General features: G+C 42.6%; 1 protein-coding gene across 7 annotated transcripts in view; it reads right to left on the bottom strand.

Moving 5' to 3' along the window:
• The window catches only part of DENND1A (DENN domain containing 1A), a 1,561,519-nt gene that overhangs the window by 120,964 nt on the left and 1,415,798 nt on the right, over positions 1 to 24,757 (bottom strand). Inside the window, exons 21-22 of one of the 7 annotated variants that reach the window (XM_073600378.1) lie at positions 14,035 to 14,176; positions 13,799 to 13,947 (exon numbers count right to left, since the gene is read on the bottom strand). The exons of the other annotated variants lie outside the window; for them this stretch is intronic. Coding sequence (XP_073456479.1) covers positions 13,814 to 13,947; positions 14,035 to 14,176 — 276 coding nt within the window. The 3' untranslated portion in view covers positions 13,799 to 13,813. Of the gene's footprint in view, positions 1 to 13,798; positions 13,948 to 14,034; positions 14,177 to 24,757 lie in introns of those variants that run through there. 7 annotated transcript variants of the gene reach the window in all.

Raw genomic sequence — 24,757 nt, 5'->3', positions numbered from 1 at the left:
GAAGGTTACTTTGTGCTCACAAAGAAGCCCTTTAACAATTAGAAAATGCCCATAGTCATCCTCAATAACCGGAGTCTCTTTCCAAGGAAGCGGATTAAAGATCAGAATTGAAACCCCCTTGGATTTCGAGTCATGAGAGGCACTGTGGTAGGCAGTGGGAAATCTATGGTTGCCCAGTTTGGGAATACTGCCCCTTTTAAAATATATTTCCTGAATAAACACCACATGAGATCTGAATCGCCACAGCTCTGCTAACAATTTGGTACGTTTCTCTGGGCTATTAAGACCCTTTACATTGTAAGAGGTCAAAGTTCAATGGGTCATGTTGGGGCTTGTACGGGGAGTAACCCCCGGGGTGCTCTGCTGGTGGAAGAAGAGGGGGAGGACAATAAAAATAAAAAATAAAAAACACGGAAGGGGAGGTTTACTAATTCGAGATCTAGCTATAGATAAGAAAGATATCTGATGAGATGCGGCTCTCGGATCCAGTCAGATCGAAATAGAAAATATTGCCAAACTTCTATCTATCCTCCAACTGAGGAGAAGAGGGTATTGTGGGGGAAGTAGACAACCAAAGCAGTACACTGAGGTGTGCTGGCACCTTAGGTGGATTCCTATTAACTGAAAATCAATAACTAACCACACCATCAGCGGGCCTTTTTTAAATTTATTTATTTATTTATTTTTAATAAAACAAAGTAGATCTGCCATGCATTTACCTAGTATCTATGATATTCCCAGCCGATATAATAAGAATGTCAACACTAACCAGAGATAGAAAACCATAAACCATAGGAGCTCAGTTCCCCAAAGAGGCATATTTCCTGGTCTGCGAGCTGTAAGGTGCCTGCCGCAGAGCCCTACCCCCCGCAATCATGGCTCTCCGGCCAAGAATGAGGCCCATGCCCTTCTCTCGCCCCCTAAGGAGGCCCCACACGACTGCAGTGCCCCAAGAGGGCTCAGTGTACATAGGGTTCGTGGATCGGTCACCTCCCCAGCCAACAGACCAGTGTCCTGTGTACAGGACTGTCATAGAATCTTAACAGCAAATAGCTCCTGCACTCAGCCCCATGTAATCAAACATGTCAAGGGTGTTCACCCATTGTAGTGCAAATTCTAGACATGTAACTAACTGAACATAATAAAAAGAAGAACAGCAAGAACCTGAGTCCCGAGTCCTGTTAAAAGCATCTTCATGAAGATTGTTGAGGCAAATCCCCCCTCCACCCCCAGAAAGGTGAAGTAAACGGCATCCATCACCCCATCTTCCAACCAACCCCTTAAGTAGGCAAACCCCCCCCCCACCTTGGCCTCTCACATTACTCGGGGATTCACCACTAGTGTGGTATTGCAGATGAAGGGGTGCAATGAACAAAAAAAAAAAGTCACAAAGTGTCACAAAACGTCATGAGAGCTTACCCACCCCCCAATCAGTAAGTGGTAGCTGTGAAGTCAAGCAGTCACCTTTCCTGGAGACGTCTGAAACTTAACCAAAACAGGACTCGTGTTTATACGTCACATGAGGCGTTCTATAAGCGAATATGCACACAGAGAGTATCTTGCTTAATCCTTGGGAGCATCAGGGCTGGAATGGCCCTTGGCATGCGAGGCCGGCATGATCTGGACCTGTGTTTTCGCAGAGGTCTTGGCTGTTGGGCGGTCTGGGCATCCCAGGCTCTCGGAAGGGCCGTCCAGTCTTGGGCATCCACGGCCTTACAGTCCAGGAACAAGAAGAGTTATTGTAGCTGGGATGGATTGTACAATGCAAAGGACCGGTTATCCTTTTTAACCAACAGGGAGAGTGGGTACCTCCAATTATAAGTAGCCCCAGATGAGCGAATGAGTTCCAGGAGCGGTTTCAGCAGACTCTGGTGGTATAAGATGTGCCTACAGAGATCAGGAAAAAGCTGTATCCGAGCTCCATCAAAATCCAGTGGGCCTTTCTGCCAAGCAGCCCGCATGATGTTTTCTTTCACAGTGAAAAACTGAACTCGGCATAGTACATCTCAGGGAGTCTTTTGAGACAGTTCCCTGGAAGCTGGTACTCTGTGGACCCTGTCAATCTCGATCGCAGTAGATGGCGGGTCACCTAACAGTTGATTAAAAATTGCAGTAACTGACACACGGAGGTCAGACCCTGCGGTGGCTTCAGTGATACCGCTCAGCATGATATTTATGCGCTGTCTGCAATTCTCTGCATCTTCCACCTGCAGTTGCATAGAAGTGGATCTTTTTTGATGGGAAATAAGCTGCTGCTCCAGCATATCCATCTGAGAATCTGAGGTGGTATGCTGTTCCTCCAGAGCCTGCACACACAGTTCAGTAGCCTGGGCAGTAGACCGCAGCTCCTAAAATCTTGCTTCAGATCCCCTGTCCACTGTCCCAACATTTGCTGGATGTCAGCCTTTGTGGGCAGTGCTTGGAGCAGTTGTCTCAGGTCTGTGTCTGCCAAGGGGACAGAGCTGACAGGGTTGTGTGGATCCCCGGATGTCCCAGATGGGCTCATCTGCAGGAGAACCAGAGTAAGGATGGGAGAAAGTGGGCGATCCACTACTCCCGTGATCACCGTCGGAGCCTTACTTGCTGCTGGACCGGGAGCGTGCACGGGTCCCTTGTCCTGCTGTCCCTGCGCCATCTTGGGAGCAGCCGCTAGCATTGTCGAGGCCCGGACTGACAAGAACCGGGTGATATACGGGTGGCTAAGGGGTGCTCTGGGATCTAGAGCCTCTCCCCTTTTTAGACATGAGGCAATGGAGCCCATGGGTGAGGTAAAATCCAGTGGAATCCGCTCCGGCCGCACAGAAATCAGTCAATGGACTCCTTCACACCGCCATGGTCAGACCACACCCCAAGTTTTTTAAAGTTTTGAAGTAATTTTTTTTCACAATTTTTTTGAAAAATAAGCAATTAAATAAAATGTTTTTTTCTCACAATTTATTTTGTTACATACTATCAACAGTGCAGTAAAGCGTCATGATATGACTGGTGTGGCAGTGATCAGGGACACTGACAGAATGTTAAAAAAAAATGTATTATTCAATATTTTAAATATTTTTTTTTTATTTTGTTAATCCCTGGGTGATTAGGGATTTTTTTTTACACTTTGATTTCTGGTACAATGAAGATCATTGTACCAGCAATTCCTTGAACTATCATGAATGGGTTAGGTTCATGACAGCTGTAAATACTAGTGATCTGTGATTGGTTACAGCTAATCACATGGTACAGGATGCTGTGACTGGCCCAGGTACCATATGTTAGCTGTGAGCAATCACAGCTCATTGGTAAAGGAAGCAAAGTTGTTATGAAGCATATTGATTAATAACAGCTTTGTTGACATTATGATCATGTAATCACATAGCGATCACTGGGCAATTAAATAACATTTTTAGTGTTTTTTACATACCATCCCCAGCGCAGTACAGCGTCATATGACTGGTGTGGCGATGATCAGGGACACTGACTAGTGACAAACAGCATGTTAAATTTTTTTTAAACATAATATTTACTTTTTACTCTGGGGGGGGGGTATCAGGTTTTTTTTTTTATTACACTTTACTTGCTGGTACAATGAAGATCATTGCACCAGCAATACTTTGAACTGTCATGCATGGGTTAAGTTCAGGGTTTTTTTTTTTATTACACTTTACTTGCTGGTACAATGAAGATCATTGTACCAGCAATACTTTGAACTGTCATGCATGGATTAAGTTCATGACAGCTGTGAATATTTGTGATCTGTGACCAGGCCATTTTTTGCGATATGGCACTGCGTCACCTTAACTGACAATTGTGCAGTCATGCGACACTGTACCCAAACAAAATGGATGTCCTTTTTTCCCCACAACTTTATTGAAGTTTCAGTTGCATTCTAAAGTTGCTGGAGTTGTTGGGCAATTAAAAATGAATGCTACTGTGAGCAAAAATGTCTATCTTGGTCTTCCGGAGTGAAGGGGCCACTGTTTAGGCTGGACTGTCCACTGAATCTGTCTGAATGTCAGTTATCAAAACCCCTGTAGTAGAGACAATGGGACCAACAACCTACAGTAAGTATTTTTGGATAGATGGAGGTAAATAAGATAGCTGCGTTAGAGTATACTTGATATTAGCTGATACACATCACTGGGTACTTAACCACTTGAGAACCGGAATGAATTAGCCCCTTAATGACCAGGCCATTTTTTGCGATACGACACTGCATCGCTTTAACAGACAATTGCGCGGTAGTGGGACGTTGCACCAAAACAAATTTTTGTCCTTTTTTCCCCACAAATAGAGCTTTCTTTTGGTGGTATTTGATCATCTCTGCGTTTTTTATTGTTTTGCGCTATAAACAAAAGAAGAGCGACAATTTTGAAAAAAACACAATATCTTTTACTTTTTGCTATAATAAATATCCCACATTTTTTTTTTCGAAAAAAAAAAAAAATTTCCTCAGTTTAGGTTGATACGTTTTCTTCTACATATTTTTGTTTAAAAAAAAAATTGCAATAAGCGTATATTGATTGGTTTGCGTAAAAGTTATAGCGTCTACAAAATAGGCAATAGATTTATGGCATTTTTATCATTTTTATTTTTTTTACTAGTAATGGAGGCGATCTGCAATTTTTATTGTGACTGCGATATTGCAGCAGACAAATTGGAAACTTTTGACACATTTTTGGGATCACTGACAATTATACAGCGATCAGAGCTATAAAAATGCACCGATTACTGTATAAATGTCACTGGCAGGGAAGGGGTTAACACTAGGGCGCGATCAAGGGGTTAACTGTGTTCCCTCAGTGTGTTCTAACTGTGGGGGGGATGTGACTGTCTAGGGCGAGAGAGAGATTGGTGTTCCATACATTAGTATGAACACACAATCTGTGATGAGGGAGCACGGGGCAGGGTCAAGCCACACTGTATGTATCGATAGACACACACAGCACGGCTTGAGACCGAGCCCGCACGTGTGCCACTGTAGGAAGCAACTTCCTATGGCGGCACACGGAGAAGCTCAGAGACGCAGCGGGGGACCCCAAGAAGAGGAAGATCGGAGCCTCTCTGTGCAAAACCATTGCACAGAACAGGTAAGTATGACATGCTTGTTATTTTTTAAAAAAAGCAGAAACCCCAGACCACGCCAATCTCAGATCACACCTTAGAGCCCTCAGTTAAGTTGTTTTAGTAGTGTACTACATTTTTAAAAGTACAAATTCAAGTAGGCAGACAGTTTTATACAACTTTGCCATCACTGAAACTCAGGCTCGTCATTCAATTATTTGCCAAGTACCGTATGCAGTCTTTTAGTATGAGACACTATTAAATGAATACTCAAATCAACCTATAAAATGTTACTGTTTATGCAACTAACGCTACACGTTTCTGCCAATTAGCCAAATACAAAACAGGCAGAATAAACAATGTAAACTCTAGAAGCTTTGAATTAGGAAAATCTTGTCTGTGAGGGGGGTATTGAAATCTGCGGTTGTTTGAGGATGAGAAGATAAACATGCTTTATCGCGGGGGCTGGATACTGACCACTTGAAGCTCAAAGGCTTGTTTTAATTGCAAATTTCTCCAACGTGGAGATTCACCTATCCTACATATGTCCTTCAGCTACTCCAAGGACACGAGATAGCCCTGAGAAGTAATGTTTCAAACACAGATAATCCTAGCCTTAAGCCAATTTTTCCAATAGAAAGTTTTTTTTTTTGTTCTCTCCAGGCTGCACATACAGTAAGCTCGTCCACAGCCTGAGCAGGATCCCCTGTGGCATGGAAAAGCTGCAGCATATTCTAAAAATGTAACATGCAAATCTGATAAGCTTGGGGTTCCTGCGAGTGGGTCCTGAGTTTAACCCATTCACTGATGCAGTTTATTTCATACCGCATAACCAGTAGCACATAAATGAAAAGTAAGGAAAGCAATGCTGACTGCCCTTTCTTGCATAAAGGGCAAGTTGAATATACAGCTCTACATATTTAACATCTGCTATAAGATAATAGCTGGCTGCAGCATATGTATAGAAGGAACACTACATACCTTAACCGCAAATCTATATATGATCAACAGTTGTTTTATAAAATGTTATTTGGCAGTGTATACACACTGTATATATGAATGCATTCCTTTTGTAACAAGGAATGCGTGTCAACATATACAATTTACTTTTTGGTTGATTCCCAGTCACCTCCTCCATACAGGTCCACAGTAGAGTAAAGAGAAAGTACACTGCACTACCTAGGAGGTACACGATAAACACAAAAACATTGTACTAAATATACAATATATATGATACTGTAAAAATTCTGCTATCTTCAAGATGAAAACAAATCCCCCAAAATGATCATATAAATAAAAAAAAAAAACAGTGCTTATTCAAAAATAACAATCCTATATGAATATAAAGTGATAGTGAATTACATAAAATAACCAAATATTGTGATTCTAAATAATGAAATAGGAAGTAAACTTCCTCTGCAGCCATTTACTTATAGGTAATCCTATAATAAGGCTTACCTATAGGTAGTGTAAATATCTCCTAAACATGTACCATTTAGGAGACATTTACATTATATGCAGCCAGTGACATCACTGGTGCATGCGCTCTGAAGGAACGGCCATAGGTGCTCTTCCTTCCGAGCCCTGTGCCGTGAACGGTGTCTCCTGGGAGTGGCGTCATTGCGGGTCAGGCCAATCAAAGCACCGGCAGACTCCGGAAGAAACTCCGGGGTGTATGTCAGCCATCTCAGCAGTGTGCGGGCACCGCTGAGAGAGCTTCACTCTAAGGTGACTATTTCATAATGAGCTAGTTAATTATGCCTTTGTCTTGCAGTTTTTTTTTTCTTTTTTTCTTCAAAAGAGTTTACAACATCTTTAAAGCATATCTGTGGTAAAAAAAAAAAAAAACATATGGTATTCAAATAATTTCTAGCCTATTCCTGGTAATCTGAATAAACTTGAAGTTTGTAAATGTATTTTGTTAGATCCCCACATATTTAATTCTTTGAATCCTATGACTCATATTCACTATGCCCTGTGGGCAGGCACTGCTGAGTCACACATTTCACAGAGCCTGCCTTCTGACCTACAGAGGTGCTGAGGGAAGGAGTTTCAGGAGGCGGAGTCAGATCGGGAATCACTGCTTGCAGGAAGCAAGGTACCATGGTATATATAGTCCTTAGAAGTTGAAAGTAAAGAGCAGAAGATACAAAGCATGCAGGCAGCCCAAAAAGTTGTAGAAAGAAATTCCAGCAAACAGGCAGAACTCACAACATATTTAAATAAATATTTCACCCCCCCTTTATTTTTTTTTTAATCTCTGCTTACTTGATGCTGGGTTGTGCACAATTTAGATACTCACCCACCCAGTGGATCCAGCATTGTCCAGCTGAGATCATAGCTACATAATTGGTAATCAGGTTGCATAAAGACAACAGTCCATAAAGTTCAACCTGTGTTGGTGTGTATATTCCCTGTATATTGTTTTCGCTAAGATGCATGTACAAGAGTCTTTTTAAACTTTCCATACTTCAGATTGTATTCTGCCAAATATTTTGAGGTCATTGTTGAGGACTGAAATAGGGTGAAAATTGTGTGGGATTGTGGGAGCCATTTTTTTGTAGTAAGTGGTAGAGTAGCCATCTGGGCCTTGGACAAAGAAGGTTTGATGGTCTGGACTACACTTATTTATCTCCTTTGGAGTGATTGCCTAGGTAGAAGGAATCCTAATCCTGGAGGTGTAGTGAATATCAAGAGGGATAAAAAAAAGAGTCTATATCTTGTGCACTTATATGTTTTTTTTAATACTGTTTTGTAAATTATATGTTACATAGTAGGTGAGGTTGAAAAAAGACACAAGTCCATCAAGTCCAACTCATGTGTGTCTTTATATGTCAGTATTACATTGTATATCCTTGTATGTTGCGGTCATTCAGGGGCTTATCTAATAGTTTTTTTAAACCAGCGATGCCCCCCGCTGAGACCACCGCCTGTGGAAGGGAATTCCACATCCTTGCCATCCTTACAGTAAAGAACCCTCTACGTAGTTTAAGGTTAAACCTCTTTTCTTCTAATTTTAATGAGTGGCCACGAGTCTTGTTAAACTCCCTACTGCGAAAAAGTTTTATCCCTATTGTGGGGTCACCAGTATGCTATTTGTATATTGAAATCATATCCCCTCTCAAGTGTCTCTTCTCTAGAGAGAATAAGTTCAGTCCTCGCAACCTTTCCTCATAACTAATATCCTCCAGACCATTTATTAGCTTTGTTGCCCTTCTTTGTACTCGCTCCATTTCCAGTACATCCTTCCTGAGGACTGGTGCCCAGAACTGGACAGCATACTCTGGGTGCGGCCGGACCAGAGTCTTGTAGAACGGGAGAATTATCGTTTTATCTCTGGAGTTGATCCCCTTTTTAATGCATGCCAATATTCTGTTTGCTTTGTTAGCAGAAGCTTGGCTTTGCATGCCATTATGCCATTGCTGAGCCTATCATCCCCAGGTCCTTTTCCATTGTAGATTCCCCCAGAGGTTCTCCCCCTAGTGTATAGATTGCATTCATTTTGCCACCCAAATGCATTATTTTACATTTTTCTACATTGAACCTCATTTACCATGTAGTTGCCCACCCCATTCATTTGTTCAGATCTTTTTGCAAGGTTTCCACATTCTGCGGAGAAGTTATTGCCCTGCTTATCTTAGTATCCTCCGCAAATACAGAGATTGAACTGTTTACCCCATCCTCCAGGTCGTTTATGAACAAATTAAATAGGATTGGTCCTAGCACAGAACCCTGGGGGACCCCACTACCCACCCCTGACCATTCCGAGTACTCCCCATTTATCACCACCCTCTGAACTTGCCCTTGTAGCCAGTTTTCAATCCATGTACTCACCCTATGGTCCATGCCAACGGACCTTATTTTGTACAGTAAAGGTTTATGGGAAACTTTGTCAAATACTTTTGCAAAACCCAGATACACCACGTCAATGGGCCTTCATTTATCGAGATGGCAACTCACCTCCTCATAGAAGGTTAATAGATTGGTTTGGCAAGAACGATTCTTCATGAATCCATGCTGATTACTGCTAATGATACCGTTCTCATTACTAAAATCTTGCATATAGTCCCTTATCATCCCCTCCAAGAGTTTACATATTATTGATGTTAGGCTAACTGGTCTGTAATTCCCAGGGATGAATTTTAGGCCCTTTTTAAATATTGTTGCTACATTGGCTTTTCTCCAATCAGCTGGTACCATTCCAGTCAGTAGACTATCAGTAAAAATTAGGAACAATGGTCTGGCAATTACTTGACTGAGTTCCCTAAGTACCCTCGGGTGCAAGCCATCTGGTCCCGGTGATTTATTAATGTTAAGTTTTCCAAGTCTAATTTTAATTATGCCCTCTGTTAACCATGGAGGTGCTTCCTGTGATGTTGCCCCTTTTCTCTGCTCTGCATCCTGTTACAGCCCTGGGACCGAGCCAGGGGCGGGAGAAGAGCAGAGCCGGCCGGCAGTTGTGGATTGTACGGGTTGGGTTGCACAGCGGTGCCGTGTTCAGTGATCAGGGATAGAACACCGGGAGATCAGCCAGAACTACTGACACCGATCACCGGGACAGTCCGTGTGTACAGATCACATCCCCCCGGGGACTGGAGGAGGAGGGCAGACATCACACATCTTCAAATACTACCTTCTGCCTGGGATCATTCATACTACATTGGATCTATGTCCAGGACCATCCTGATCGGATCCGGGGATCTCTCTACACCGGACACACACATCGGCCATTGCTGCTGAATCGGACATGGAGAACATCAGCATTAAGTAATTGAAGCAGCTGGGCACATCCCACTCAGAATACCATCATATGCAAAAGTCATTGTTTACAAAGATCTGGTGTTTTTCAGTTGTTGCTAATTTGTGGTTTTACCTAGTCGTAGCTCATCTCAATAGTAGAAATTCAGGACAGAACACTTCTTTCTCATGCCAGTTTGGATTATTAGCATCTGTTACACAGTATATTGTCTTATTATTGGAAAGATTCACTGTTTGTATGCGATTATTTCGCATTCACATATATATTATTTATTTATATTTATTTGTATACGCACAGGTTTGCGGTTGTAGTTATTTCACAGCACTTAGCACTTTACTAGTGGTCTGGAATTTAAGAGGGACCATTTTGATGTATAACATGATTGCACATATAGGAGATTGGCGCGCCATATTTTGTATAAAATTTAGCACTATTTAGAGTGAGTGATCACTATTTTTGGCTGCAGCTATTCTTATGCCCCATACACACGGTCGGACATTGATCGGACATTCCGACAACAAAATCCTAGGATTTTTTCCGACGGATGTTGGCTCAAACTTGTTTTGCGTACACACGGTTGCACAAAGTTGTCGGAATTTCCGATCGCCAAGAACGCGGTGACGTCAACCACGTACGACGAGACTAGAAAAGGCCATTTCAGAACCAAGCGCAGCACCCTTTGGGCTCCTTTTGCTAATCTCGTGTTAGTAAAAGTTTGGTGAGAGACGATTCGCACTTTTTTTCAGACTCGTGGCTTTCAGATCGTTTTCTGCAGTTCAGTTTGTGCTTGTGGGTTTGTATCTGCTCTTCAGTGCGTGCAAGCAAGCTACGCGTGACTTGGATTAGTCATTGTGTTCTTGTTCGTTGCTGTTTTTCAGGTCGCTCTTCACAGGCCTTGCTGTTCTTCAGTGCGTTCTGTTACTTCGTTCTGAGCAGCTGACCGTTTTCTAGCCATGTTGCGTATATGTACTCCTCGTAGAGTTCGTGCTGTGCGGGGGCTTGGTGTTGGGGTCCTGACCTTGACACAAGTCCAGTCCATGAACAGGGTGGGGAGGAGTTAATGGACCAAGAATTGGTTGCTTCAGCGTGACCAGTTCTCTCATATGCCTTTGCTCCGTGAGAATAATCCTGATGATTTCAGGAACCGGACCCCGTATTTCACCGTTTGTTGGCTTCGCTGACCCCCTATATCGGCAGGCAGGATACCTTCATGAGGCAAGCCATCACTCCGGAGCAGAGGCTCGTCGCTACCCTGCGGTACTTGGCAACAGGGAGAAGCCTGCAGGACTTGAAGTTCTAGACAGGCATCTCCCCCCAGGCTCTGAGAATCATTATCCCAGAGACCTGTTCTGCCATCATCCAGGTCCTGCAGAAGGAGTATATTAAGGTAAGATTTTTATCCTTTAATATCTCATTTTATTGTATTGAATGTTTGCTAATATATTGTATTTCTTTCCTCATTCCCTAATTAACATGATTGTAATATGCTGTGAATGTCCCCATGCATGCTGGAATTTTATGGGTTTTTTTTTAAGTCCTTCATACATATTTGCCTTCACTTACTTCCCCAGCATGCTCTCCTGCCCCTATATTCACCTCATGTAGTCACTTAACAATGTATTTGATCAGCTCCATAGTAGTGCTTTACCCCAAACAACCCCTAAAATGTTTAGAAATGTGATTTGTGCTTTAAATTCAGGCAGAGTGCCAGAGGCTTTTTTTTGTAGTGTCCCCAAATCATTTTTATTAACCCTCCCTCCCCCCAACTGCTAAGTCAGCTGATCCCAATTCTCTATCTATGCTCAATCATCTATCTGCTGACTTTGCCAAACCCATATACACTATACCCATCTCTTTTGTGGTCAGATTTATGGATGAATTCCCCAAAGCATGTAGTGCAAGGGCCTGCCTGTATACTTTCAAATGGTACTGTTTCAAGTTTTTGTATTATATTATTATCTTGATGGGTAATAGCAGAATGTCCAAATGTGCTCAAATGTGTACAATGTGTATTTATATCTTTGTATTATGACACTTCTTACCTGTCCAGTGGTATGCCAATAGTGTAACTAAGGAGGGGCTGTTCCAAGTAATACCCATTATTGAGGCATTCATCTCTCAATGAAGTGGAGAGGGTTACCTGTCCAAGAGTCCCCCCCCTATAATGTTAGAAATGGCCCATGAGAGGGGGGGGGGGATATGATAGGTGTACCTTATACTTTGGTGTTGTAAAATTCCCCTTAATAAATGTTATCTGGATGTTGGCCAAGAATGTTTGTGTCTAATCTGCTTTCCATGTTTATGTGCAAAAATGCTAATTTATTTTTGTTTTCCTCAACAGTTTCCTTCCACACCACAGGAATGGCAGACTGTGGCCTCCCACTTTGCCCAGCGGTGGGACTTTCCTAACTGCGGAGGGGCAATTGATGGGAAACACGTCCACATCATCCCACCCCCCAACTCAGGGTCGTACTATTATAATTACAAGGGGTTCAATAGTATTGTGATGTTGGCGGTGGTGTCGGCTAATTACGAGTTCCTCTATGTGGACGTGGGGAAGAATGGCTGGATGTCCGATGGTGGAGTCATCGCCCAGACGGAGTTTTACAGGCGTCTCCAGAATGGCAGCTTGGACTTGCCACCTCCAGAAGAGAATGTGGAAGGACTCCCATTTGTCTTCGTTGCGGATGAAGCATTTGCGCTGGGGGACCATCTTATGCAGCCATTCCCGATGAGGACCCTCACCCCGGAACAGAGGGTTTTTAATTACCGGCTGGCCAGAGCCAGAAGAGTGGTGGAGAACACATTTGGAATCATGGCCAGCCGGTTCCACCTATTTCTTACACCCATCCATATGGCAGAGTATAAACTGAATCATATAATCCTGGCGTGCTGTGTTCTACATAACTTTTTACGTCGACATTCGGCCAACTATGCTAGCTCAGTTGGGCCTGAGGCCAGAATGATAAATGAAACCACCCTGACGGCGCTTGAAAGTGGCCGTCCTGGCTTGCCCTCCCTGAGTGCCCGTGATGTCCGGTTTAGATACCTTGAGTTCTTTGCGGGTAGGGGGGCCATCATTATGCCAGACAATTTGTGAAACCTTGATCCAATAAAAAAAAATTGCAAATCTTTGGTGACATTTACTGCTTGTGTTTGTTTTAGCTGACCCTGACAGAAATGTGGTGAGTCCAGAAAATGGCGTGATTGTGTAACCTTACAAAGCACTGTTGGGTGTTATTTACTAAAGGCAAAGACACTTTGCACTACAAGTGCACCTGAAACGGCACTGAAACTGCACTTGTAGTGTAAAGAGGATTTGCCCTTAGGAAATAACACCCATTGTCACAGAAAACAGCAATTACATCACCACAAAAGTGTTGTAGCGTTCAGACAATAATCCACACATTCTTGATTAACAATCTTTTTAATACCTGCACAATCACATGTGCATTTAGAAAAGGTTTTTAAAACAAACCAACATGTTTGTTGTATAACATTTTTTGGGGTGGCATTATCAAAAATAGAAATGTCCATTTAAGATAAAACAGGCATGTGTAAAACCAACAAGAAAGACACAAATCTTGAACTTACAAAGTTCACATTTGGTAGAACTTGAAGGCAATATCAGACATGAGTATTTAGGAACTGTGTTTGATATTGCGTTCAGATGGGGTGAAGTCACCCCAGGAAAAGCCAAATTTGGAAGATGCACACAAATTTCCCAATGTCAACATGTGCTAGCTGCCATCACGGGGGATCAAGGGACGTGTTTTGGGGGAGAAACCCCTTCCTCTCAGCTACTTTATTATTGAGGAAGGGGTTGCACCCCCAAAATGCGTCCATTGATCTCCCGTGATGGCAGATAGCACATGTTGGCACACTGTGTGCATCCTCCAAATTTGGCTTTTCTAAAAATTGCTAAAACATTTTGGACATTGTAGCGCACACAAAAAAGAAAGTGATTTGGAGGGGTTTTAAACTCTACCCAAAACATCAATGATGTTCTTATTTTTTTTTAATAACATCATTGATGTTTTTCTTGAGGTTTTCCAAAGCTAAATTACACCCCATGATCTCCCCGATTAGGATCTGTGCACTTTCTGATGTGAAACGATCTGGATCCACAACATCACGATCACCTAAAAAGAGAGAAACCAAACAAAAACAGGAATAAAAAATATGCCAGCATCCATCTCTTACCTGAGCGTGTGGTCGCAGACACTCACCAGTTGTGGTGACTGTTGTGGTGACTAGTTCCACCACGTCTTCTTCCTCCTGCTCTTCTTGTGTTGGGGAGATTTCCCCTTCTTCCAGAGGGGGAGGGGGCTCTGGTCTCCTCGGATGAGGGGTGTCCGAGTCTTTTCTCCCCTATGTAAAAGAAAAATGGTATACTTAGCACACAGATATTTGATGGCAGAACTATAAATAGGAAACATTGCTTGGAAGTGGGGTACAATTGTCTATTTTGGCAGAGTTCCAAAATGTTGCATTTTCAGTGTCCCTTGTCAAGCTGCAATACTTTACCTGTTTGGTACAAGCTTCACAGATGGAGACCCCTCTATAGTATACACTGGAGCACCTGTGTGGCCCCCCTAATAAAAATGGTAACAAAGCCATCTACACAACCAAATTAGTTTCATACAAGTAGGGCATACAAAATGTGGCCAAATGCATATGGCCAAAACAATGGTGTTTTATAGGCCGAAAGAAAAATGTTTGATACGAACGAATAATGTGCCCATGAACATGAAAGTTGCCATTTTAAAATGTACAACACTTTTAAGAAAAGCACATGGAGCAGCACGAACATAATAAAGACAAAAAGAATAGGAACACAGCACAACTACTTACTTTTTTGCAGCACTCTCCGGATCTTTTTGTACTGCTCATGTTCTCGTAATTTGAGGTCCGACCACCGTTTCCTGAGCTGATCTTTCGATCGACGTACCCCGAAATTCTGGTGCAGACTTTTGACCACTTTCGCCATGCTCTTGGCCTTTCTGACATTGGGGTTGGGGTAAGGTCCATACTTCCTGTCATAGTCGGCCTTCTTCAGGATTTCGACCATCTCCAACATCTCCCCAAAGGACATATTTGATGCCTTAAATCGTCTCCTTCTGGATCGGGACGTTTCCGGATCCGGGCTTTCCTCCTCCTCCTTCTCGTTGCTGTAATTAGCACGCACCTGCTGTGTCTCCGCCATGTGCTCTTCCCCCACTGCGCAGAACGAAAAGGGGCGGGGAATAGACTAGAAAGAACGTCAGGGGCGGGCGGAGTTACACGCATGCGCAGTGTGTATAAAGCGTAACACGCATGCATATTACGTACGATCTGTGAGCGGAGGAAGGAGCATCGGAGGCGCCGATCGTGATAACGAAGGTGAGATCTAAACTTGGGCCTATACTGCTTCGAAATTGAAGCCTATATTGTAACAAGATTAGGAGAGTTTGGCCTGACCTTAGGGTTTGTCTTGTGTTGTGTCTTGCAGAGAAAATGGATGGCTTCAACGACCACAATTTCTTCCCCCTGTTCATAGACGAATACAGGGAGCTGCCCTGTCTGTGGCAGGTGAGACACCCCCATTACAACAATAAACAAAAGAGGCAGGCAGCGCTGGAGAAACTGCTGGAGTTGGTGAAGCCGGTGGTTCCCACAGCAACCATTCCTTATTTAAAAACCAAAATTGGTGGCCTGAGGAGCACTTATCTTAGGGAGCGTAAGAAGGTCATGGATTCCCAGAGGTACGGAGCTGCAGCAGATGACGTTTATGTCCCCAGGCTGTGGTACTATGAGAGACTGCGATTTCTGTCAGACCACACTGAAGTCAGGGAATTCCTCTCCACTCTTCCTTCCACCACAGCTGAGGCTTCTGATGTCCAACCTGGGCCTTCCAGCCAGGAAGAAGTGGAGGAGCCCAGCTGGAGTCAGGTATAGCATTCCTCTACAGATTTCTGGTCAATAAATAAATGATGCTTACTAGATGTTATTATTGATCACTAATTGCTGATTGCAAAAAGTGTTTTACATATCAATAGACAGTAGTGGGCACCCAAAATTGGGACAAGAATGAAAAATGGTGGGCTCATAAGGATAGTCTGTTATATTTGTTAACATTCAATTTGCAACAGTCAGGAGGTGAAAATTGTGTGTGATTGATGAAACAAATACTAAAACTATGTCCCTTTTTCATACACAGGAAGACCTCAGCCAGGAGGAGACTGTGGAATGTGGCAGCCAGGAGGAGGCGGGGCTAAGTTGCAGCCAGGAGGAGGCGGGGCTAAGTGTCAGCCAGGAGAAGCCTGGGACAGGTCGAAGCCTGACCGAATCGCAGGTTCCTCCCCTCCGCCTTCCATACAAAAGAGCGAGGAAGGGGACTCACATGCAGGATTCTGCACTCAGGCTAATTCAGGAGGCTTCTGCGTCCCTCCGAGCCTTACCCACTCCTAAAGAGGCCTTTGCCTGCATGGCTGCCACAAAACTGCAGGGCATGCAGGAGGGTCAACGCAAAATATGTGAGGACCTTCTGTATAAAGTCCTAAGTAAGGGGGTGAGTGGGGAACTAACACCCAATACCCACCTGAGTGAGTTGGCCCCTCCTCCTCCTGCTGCCACAACTCCACCACCAGAGCTACAGCGTGGAAGGAGGCGTGGAAGGAAGACAAGAGAGTGATGGCCCTGGGTTCAGTCTGGTCTGGCAAAAGATGCAGTCTCTTGTAGGACCACAGCCTGGGGACACAGATGTCATCTGCTGCTTTCCGGATCTCTGGGACTTCTGGACCAGACTGATAAGGACTCCTCAGGCCACCAATTTTGCTTGAAAATAATTGATGTGTGCCCTGGGGGTCCAAGGCTTCACCCATTTCTGCTGTTTCTCCAGCGTTACCTCCCTCTTTGTTTAGTTGTGAGCCCTTAATAAATGATTTTTTTTTTCTATTATACTCTCCTATGTGTGTTTTCATTCAAAAAGTACAGTTTGTTGGTGACAATTCAGGTACATTTCTAAAGTACAATGTGAATTTAACAACAACAACACCAAACAATCTCCTACAGATTAAATATAACAACATATCGATGGTGTTGTGGAAACTTGACACACAAAACACACACAAAAATATTCTGGAGTAAAACTAAAAATACAAGAAAACAAAGATCAGCCTTGAAAAAAATACAAACCAAAAAAAAAAATTCTGCCTTAAAACAAAAAACAAAAACAAAATACAACACCAAAAAAATGTTGTCAGATGTGACAAATCAAAATATATTGAGAGAATCCCGATAAATAGTAAAGAAATAAGTTTGAGAGAAGTCAGTGTGAATATGAGCAGCAAAACTACTTCATTCTTCTCACATTATAAAGAAGAAGAGAGTGCGCTGTATTAAACCATTTTTAACATTGCAGAGTGACGAAAGTCGAACGCTAAGTTTACCAGACCGAGCTGTTCCGTCTCGGAATTTCTTCTGAGCATGCGTGGCACTTTGTGCGTCGGAACAGGCCACACACGGTCGGAATTGACTCCATCGGATTTTGCTGTCGGAAAATTTTATAGCCTGCTCTCAAACTTTGTGTGTCGGAAAATCCGATGGAAAATGTCCGATGGAGCCCACACACGGTCGGAATTTCCGACAACACGATCCGATCGGACATTTTCCATCGGAAAATCCGACCGTGTGTATGGGGCATTACGCTACACACAAGATTACTGCCATACTAGCACTTGAGTATTACTAATTAAAAGCTTCCTGTGATGTATCATGAGGATAAACACTGCAGTTTTGGTTACAGAAGCCCCCCTATTCCCTCGTGTACACAATAAAATTTTGTCAATTTTAACTTCTTTTTTGTAATGTCTTAGGATGGTACTGATAAAATCCTGTTGCTCCACTTTTATTTGTTGCCCTTAGACTTACTGGAAGGATGAACAAGTAATAAAACTGTCACGGGGTAAAAAACAGACTGCTTTGTTAATGTTAGTGACAACCATTATTTTTAACCTTTAGACCACAATAAGCCTAAACAATAACTTGTCTGAGTCGCGAAAATGGTGTAAAAAGGCAGTGGAGGAGAATCTCCTTCTGATGTACTGCAGCTAGACAGAGAGATGAAGGAACAATGTCCTGACTGAGGTAAAATGCCACATCTGCCTTGTGCAAGACCAAAAAGTGCTTACAGGATAAGATGGTCAGCTCAAGTACACGTCATGCAGAGGTGATGGCGACAAAGGAATGCAACCTTATGAGTGAGAGTGGAAATGAGAGCCTTTGAAAAGCCAACATAACAATCCCTAATAGGGTTAAAAAGGCTGTATTTTAACACAACCAAAGTTAGATTCAACAGAGTCATAAGAGGTGGTACAGGTGAGACACACTGTACAAAAGTCTTGACCAAATAATAGGAGTTTAGTAGTCTTTGAAATAGGATTGCAAGGGCTGAGATTTGTCCGTTGATGGCAATCAAGGCTAAATTCTGATCTACACCATATTATAAAAATGTTAGGATTTGTTTCACAGAGTATTTCCTGGGATGAAGCTTTCTTCTCTAGCACCAGGCAATGAAAACTTTCTATGTGTGATGGTAGACTTTACAAGAGGTAGATTTCCTATTTTTAAAAGTGTGGGAATTACTATCTCTGAAGATCTGGGCTTCAAAATCCATGGGGTTGAAGCCCGCAACTGTGAAGCAAGGTGGTAATCAGACAGATCAGAGTTGGTCTGCAAGGTCTGAGTACCACATCTTGCACATCCACCTGAGCCAGTTCAGAGCTATGAGGATTACCAAAATGCCCTCTGGCTGGATCCTATGGAGTAGACGAGGCAGGAGTTTCAGAGAAGGAAAGGTGCAGATCAAGTTGTACTGACTCCACAGAGTTACTTAGAGCATCCACTGCTTTTGCCAGAGGATCTCTGAATCTGGAGACAACCTGTGCAGTTTGGTGTTGAACCTGGAGGCCAGGGGGTACATATCTGGCTTTTTATACCAGTGACACTGGCCTTGTAACACTTCCAGGTGAAAAGACCATTCCTCTGGGTCCATGAGCTGCTGAATGGGGTTGTCTGGCTGTCGATTGTTAATGCTTGGAATATGAAAGGCAAGAAGTTGACTAGAATCAGTTGGAATCCTTTCTACCTCTTTTTAGGCTGAGGCAAGGCTTCTGGTTCCTCCCTGGCAACTAATTTATGCCACTACCATGGCATCGTCTGACTGGATCCTGATAGGATAACTCTTAAAGTGGTTGTAAAGTCAGAAGGTTTTTTTATCTTAATGCATTCTATGTATTAAGATAAAAAGCCTTCTGTGTGCAGCAGCCCCCCTCAGCCCCCCAATACTTACCTGGGCCCCCTCTATACAGCAATGTTGTAGGATTTTCTCGGATGCCTGGGACTCCCCTCTTTATTGGCTGAAACAGCAGCGCTGGGCCATTGGCTCCTGATGCTGTCAAAGTCAGTCAGCCAATGAGGAGAGAAAGGGGGAGGGGCAGGCCACAACTCTGTGTCTGAATGGACACACGAAGCTGCAACTCGGCTCGGTTCCCCACAAGGCAAGCTGCTTGCTTTGGGGGCACCCGTCAGGAGGGAGGGGCCAGGAGCACATAAGAGGGACCCGAGAAGAGGAGGACCGGGGCTTCTCTGTGTAAATCCACTGCACAGAGCAGGTAAGTATAACATGTTTATTATTTTTAACAAAAAAAAAAAATTAATTGGAGGTGTCCAGTGTTGTAGAGACAACCAAATCACTCACACCTCCAGAATGTTGATTGGAAGGTGAATTTCAGTTGACTATGTCTCCTGCAGCAACAAGGTGTCTAAGAGATTTTGTAGATTTGAGTTTGTAACAAAATTACCGACCCTGAGTGTCAAATATGCTACGCAAGCCAAATTACTTAGGGCTCATTCACATCAGGTGCAATTCAGGAACGCATGAAAAATTGTGCGGTTTCCACACAAAAATGCACTGCCCTTTGGCCGACGCGTGGCTGCCATGAATTCCTAATGGCACCCCCACGCAGCTAGCAAACATGCACACACACATTCATGCCCAAAATGCATGCTACCACAGTGCTCTGTCCAGGACTAGACCCAGATACTCCAAGTGATGTGTTGATTTCAATGCTTTTTAAAAGTTCAGCATCCACTATGTTTTTATGGTCTGGACTGTTCGCATCACGATGACGATCAGAGTTTGAGTTAATTGATGTCCTTTATGAAATAGTCTAGTGAAGCACCAAAAATATATACACTACGAAAAAGCATATGCAATAAACATTTTTTTACATTGCTATTTCACAGACCAACATTTTAATCACACAGATCACCTTATGTTGACAGACAGGAACCAAAAGCAAACACTCTACAACTGTTGTAAAAGTGCTCTACTAAGGCTACATTCACTTTTTCACTCCTGATTATAACTTTTCTAAATGCAGAAGTTGTTATTTGGAAAATATAAACAACCTTTACAGTGTTCTGCTCTCATGGTACAAATCCTCCCTTACGAGTCATCTGTTAAATGCAGCTCAGGCCTGTATCTCAGCCATGTGGATTCAACCTGTCTCCCCCCAATTTCTCTGTGGTTATCTAAAATCAATGATATTGAGCATATGGAACGGCTTACAGCTTCTTTTTACCATAGGGAGGAAAAGTTTTTGACACGTGGTATCCCTGTTCACTCTTCTACTATTCCTCCACCTGTCAGGCATTAATGTGTCCATGGATATAGGACAATCATTGGGGAATCTTGCCCAACCACCTGCCTCGCTGACCTAGGAAATTTCAGTAGGGCCTATGTCTATAAGGAGTCAGCATGGAAATCCTGAACTGACCTTAGTCCCCCCTCTCTTTTTTCTTTCTCATCATCACCACTCCCTTGTGGGTTTTTCCCACATCCTATTCTTTTTTTCCTTTCTGTTTAATCATTTATCCTGTCTTTTTATCTGTTCTACTTGAATTATACTTAAAAAACTTTCTCGGGTGGCATCAGGACCAGCCAGCCAGCTGGGGAGTACTGAATTGTTTATGCAGAGAAGTGCCTCCTCTTTATTTTGTGTAACGGTATTTTCCTTGATTCTACGCCCATTATACATGTTGTTGTGCTTTGACCTACTTGTGTTGGGCTATATAGCTAATCTTTTCTCATTGATATTCTTTGCTGAAAAAAAAAAACTTTTATACTTCCCAGATCACTTACTCCTGCATTTAGATGCTACTGCTTTAGCCCCCGTTTACATTGCCGCAATTTGGCATGTCCCAATCTTCGTACCGATTTTAAAAGGTAGTTTCTGCACTTAGTTCCGGCGACTTTTGGCACAGATGTCTTTCAAATTGCCCCCAAACTCACACTGACATGCGGGTTTGAAATTGTGCAAGTTCAGTTGAACTTGCACGATTTCAAACTCACGTTCATTGTGAACGTACCCTTAAAGTGGGTCTAGCAGCGTTTACAATAAAAATGGCCAGAGCAGAAACATAGACAGCAAAAACTACAGTGCCCACCTTGCCCCCCTAAATTGGTGGTCAGTAGATGTGCTTCCTTACATTGGTTTTTGTGAAGAGCTGCCCCCTTGCATTGGTGTTCAGTGTATCAAAGAATTTCTATTACATTGGTAGTCTGTGTGAGCCTTTACATTTGTGGTCAGTGGAAAAAAGAATGCCCCTTCTTGATGACCAGTGTGATTAAACAGGCCCTTACCTTGGTGGTCAGTAGAAAGAAGAATGCCCCTTTACTGGCTGTAGGGGCAAAGTCCTTGGTACACATCTGAACTGATGTTATTTATTAGCCCCCTGCAGCACATTCTACTTGAATAGCTTTCTCTGATACAAGTTTGGAGCTTTGACAATTACTATGAAAAGTACTGAAGAAGTGTACCAATTATTTTATTACTGTGCTTTAAGAATAAAACATGAATTATTTCTAATATCAAATAATGCCAGGATCATTTATAGTATCAAAATAAACTGAATTGTTATAGTTAAGGTGGCTATGATCAGTGCTTATAAAAATCTGTGACAAGTTTTTTTTTTTTTTTTAAATTTATTGTAGATACTAATAATTTGTATAATCATAAATCATTAGTGCATGATTTGATATTTATGGTGTAATTTACCAGTTCATGCTTTAAAGTTTAACTTCAACTGCTGTGTAATTCTGTGTCCATGTGCATATTCAATTATTGGCTTTAGAAAATTGGATATTGCAACAAATAGGTGGCTAGTTTTTTATTGGCACAATTAATCCTTTTTGAGATTGCACAACTTTAATGTAACAAAACAGATAAGACAAAAAGATAAAAAAGAGATTTTTGAACTACCTTTAAAATCCTTTTCTTGTAGTATATTAAAGGACACAGTATGGTATTCTAGAACCACTGGGTGCCTTAGGAAATTAAATACTAGCAAACAAAAGCTGTAAATGGACAGCTCGATATAACCCCTTTTATTCCCAGCATTCCTCAGTTTTGTAGCAAACAATAAAAGGAGTGGATCATAAGAAAGGGACCTGTGCCCTGTAATATACCCCAAAAATAATATTTTACAGTAAGTCCTATTTTCTTAATCATAAATTACAGGACAAAGAATGGTATTCTGAAACCAATGAAACATCCAAAAGTAGTCAAAACAAGGGGTGGGCAACACAGCAAATGAACAGCTAATAGACCTACAAATAAAACAGCCAAAGTACCAGAAAAGGACTATAGACTACACCCGAAGAATCTTGAGGCCTAAGCTGACATCTGTTGAGGCTTGAATGTCCACCTGGTGAAACTTAAAGTGGAACTATACTATATCTGAGCACCATAAACCATAAACACTATTTAATTAATTTTTAATATTGAAAGTAAACTCCTTCATCCATCCATTTCTCCATGCTTTATTTTGCTGCAAAATCACTTTGAAAAACACCCCCTAGCACTTCTGGGCAGATGATTAATGTAGCATATACTTCCTGGAATTCTTGCATGCGGGCAGCAGGGTGTGCCTAGCTGGTAAAGCCCCTCATAATGAAGACTCCTAGGATGTATGACATAATTTGCCTAGGCCAAAAACCAGGAAGTAACTGGAGAAATGTAAATTAAAAAAATGAAAACCAGTAAATGTAATATACCTGCCTATCTGCCAATGTTGATTGGGAGAGTGAAGTTCCACTTTAACAAACTTGTGAACTGCAGTGGCAAGTGGCAACTTTGCAGATCTGAAAAACTGAAGCCTGATGCTGAAAGGCTCAGGAAGCCCTAACAGATCTAGTGGAGTGCGCCTTGAACGGAAAAGGAAGAATCATACCCTTGAGGTGATAAGCTTGGATAATAAGCTGTTGAATCCACTGATTGATAAACTGACAAGAAGCCAACAAACCCCTGTGGTGACCTTCAGGAATGACAAATAAAAAGTTGGACAGATGAAAGGAAGCTGCAACTGACAGAAAAACCTAAACATTATGTACTTCATCCAAATAATGGAGGTAAATCTCCTTAGGGATGTTTCAGGAAAAAGAGATGGTAAGACAGTATCCTGGTAAAGGTTGAAGAAACCACCTTGGGAAGGAAAGAGGCCTTCGGCCTCAAAAATACATCTATCCTTGTGTAAAACAAAAGATAGGTTCTTCACAAGTCAAAGCTGTCAACTCAATCTCGCCTTGCAGAAGTGAGGGTGACAAGGAATTTGAACTCAATGGATAAGAGTAGACAGAGAAAAATCCCTAATAGGCTTAAAGGCATATGAAGGACACAACATGGGTGGCACCCTGTATAAAGGCCTTGACTAAGGAGTGAGAGCCAAGTGGCCTCTGAGAAAGGATTGCTATGGCCAAGATTTGACCCTTGATGGTACTCAAGGCCAAACACTGATCCAGACTGAAGAGAACATAGGATTCATCCAATAGAGTACTTGCCTTGCATTAATAAAAGTATGCCTTCCAAGTGCAATGGTAGACCTTGCGAGAAATCAATCCCCTAGCTTTTAAGATTGTAAGGATGACTGAATCTGATAGGCCTCTTTTTCTCAAGACCTGGGCTTCAACAGCCAAATTACTAAAGTAAACAAGTGAGAAGCAGGATGGTGAATGGGCCCCTGGGACAGAAGAACAGAAAGATCCAGGAAAGCCAATGGAGAGTCTGCCAAGAGACTGATAAAGTTCAATTATCATGTCCATCTGGGCCAGTTTGGTGAAATGAGGATCACCAGAATGCCCTCCATCTCGACCCTGTGGAGTAAACGAGGAAGGAGCTTTAAGAGGGGAAGGCACAGAATAGGGTTGAACTGATCCCATAGAGTCACCAGAGCATCCACTATGATGGCCCAAGAATCCCTGGTCCTGAAGATAAATATTCTAGCTTTTGTTTAACCCGGAAGCCAGTGGGTAATGTCCAGTGTCTTCGCCTGTAAGAGAGTGCTCAAAACATCTACAGGTGAAGAAACCATTTTCTGGAATCCAAACACTACCAACTGAAGAAGTCCACCTGCCAATTTCCACATCTTGGATGTGCATGGCGGTCTGGGCCAGAACACAGAGTTTTTCCTAAGTCAGTACCATGTCCTCTTCTCTTTTTGCTCCATGACTTTGGTACCTCCCTGATGGTTCATGTCAGTCACTGCTGTAGCATTGTCTGAATACTGGTCAGCTAACCTTGCAGCTGAAAGGACCAGCGTTGAAAAAAAAACAAATATTAACTGGGAGTGAGCTTCGACTGACAATTAGTACAAGGTTTGAAAAAGGGCTTCCAACTTTTTTTCCACAGGGTCCTTGAATTTTCTCAACCGTTAAGGTTTGGTTAAGACAGCAACTGACTAGGTCTACAACTGCAAAACCCACTTCTTTAAGATCCTCTCTTCAATAGGATACTGCTGACCAAAACATTTAGAGGTTGAAGAGCTTTTCTGCATGAGGCTGAATTGAATGCACTATAAGTTTGGCTTTAGTTGTATGAAACCTAAATAGGTGACCGATACACAGACAGCAGA

The sequence above is a fragment of the Aquarana catesbeiana genome, linkage group LG09 (genome assembly GCF_042186555.1).
Source record: "Aquarana catesbeiana isolate 2022-GZ linkage group LG09, ASM4218655v1, whole genome shotgun sequence".
Taxonomy (NCBI): Eukaryota; Metazoa; Chordata; class Amphibia; order Anura; family Ranidae; genus Aquarana; species Aquarana catesbeiana.
This window is presented reverse-complemented; position numbering and strand designations above follow the sequence as displayed.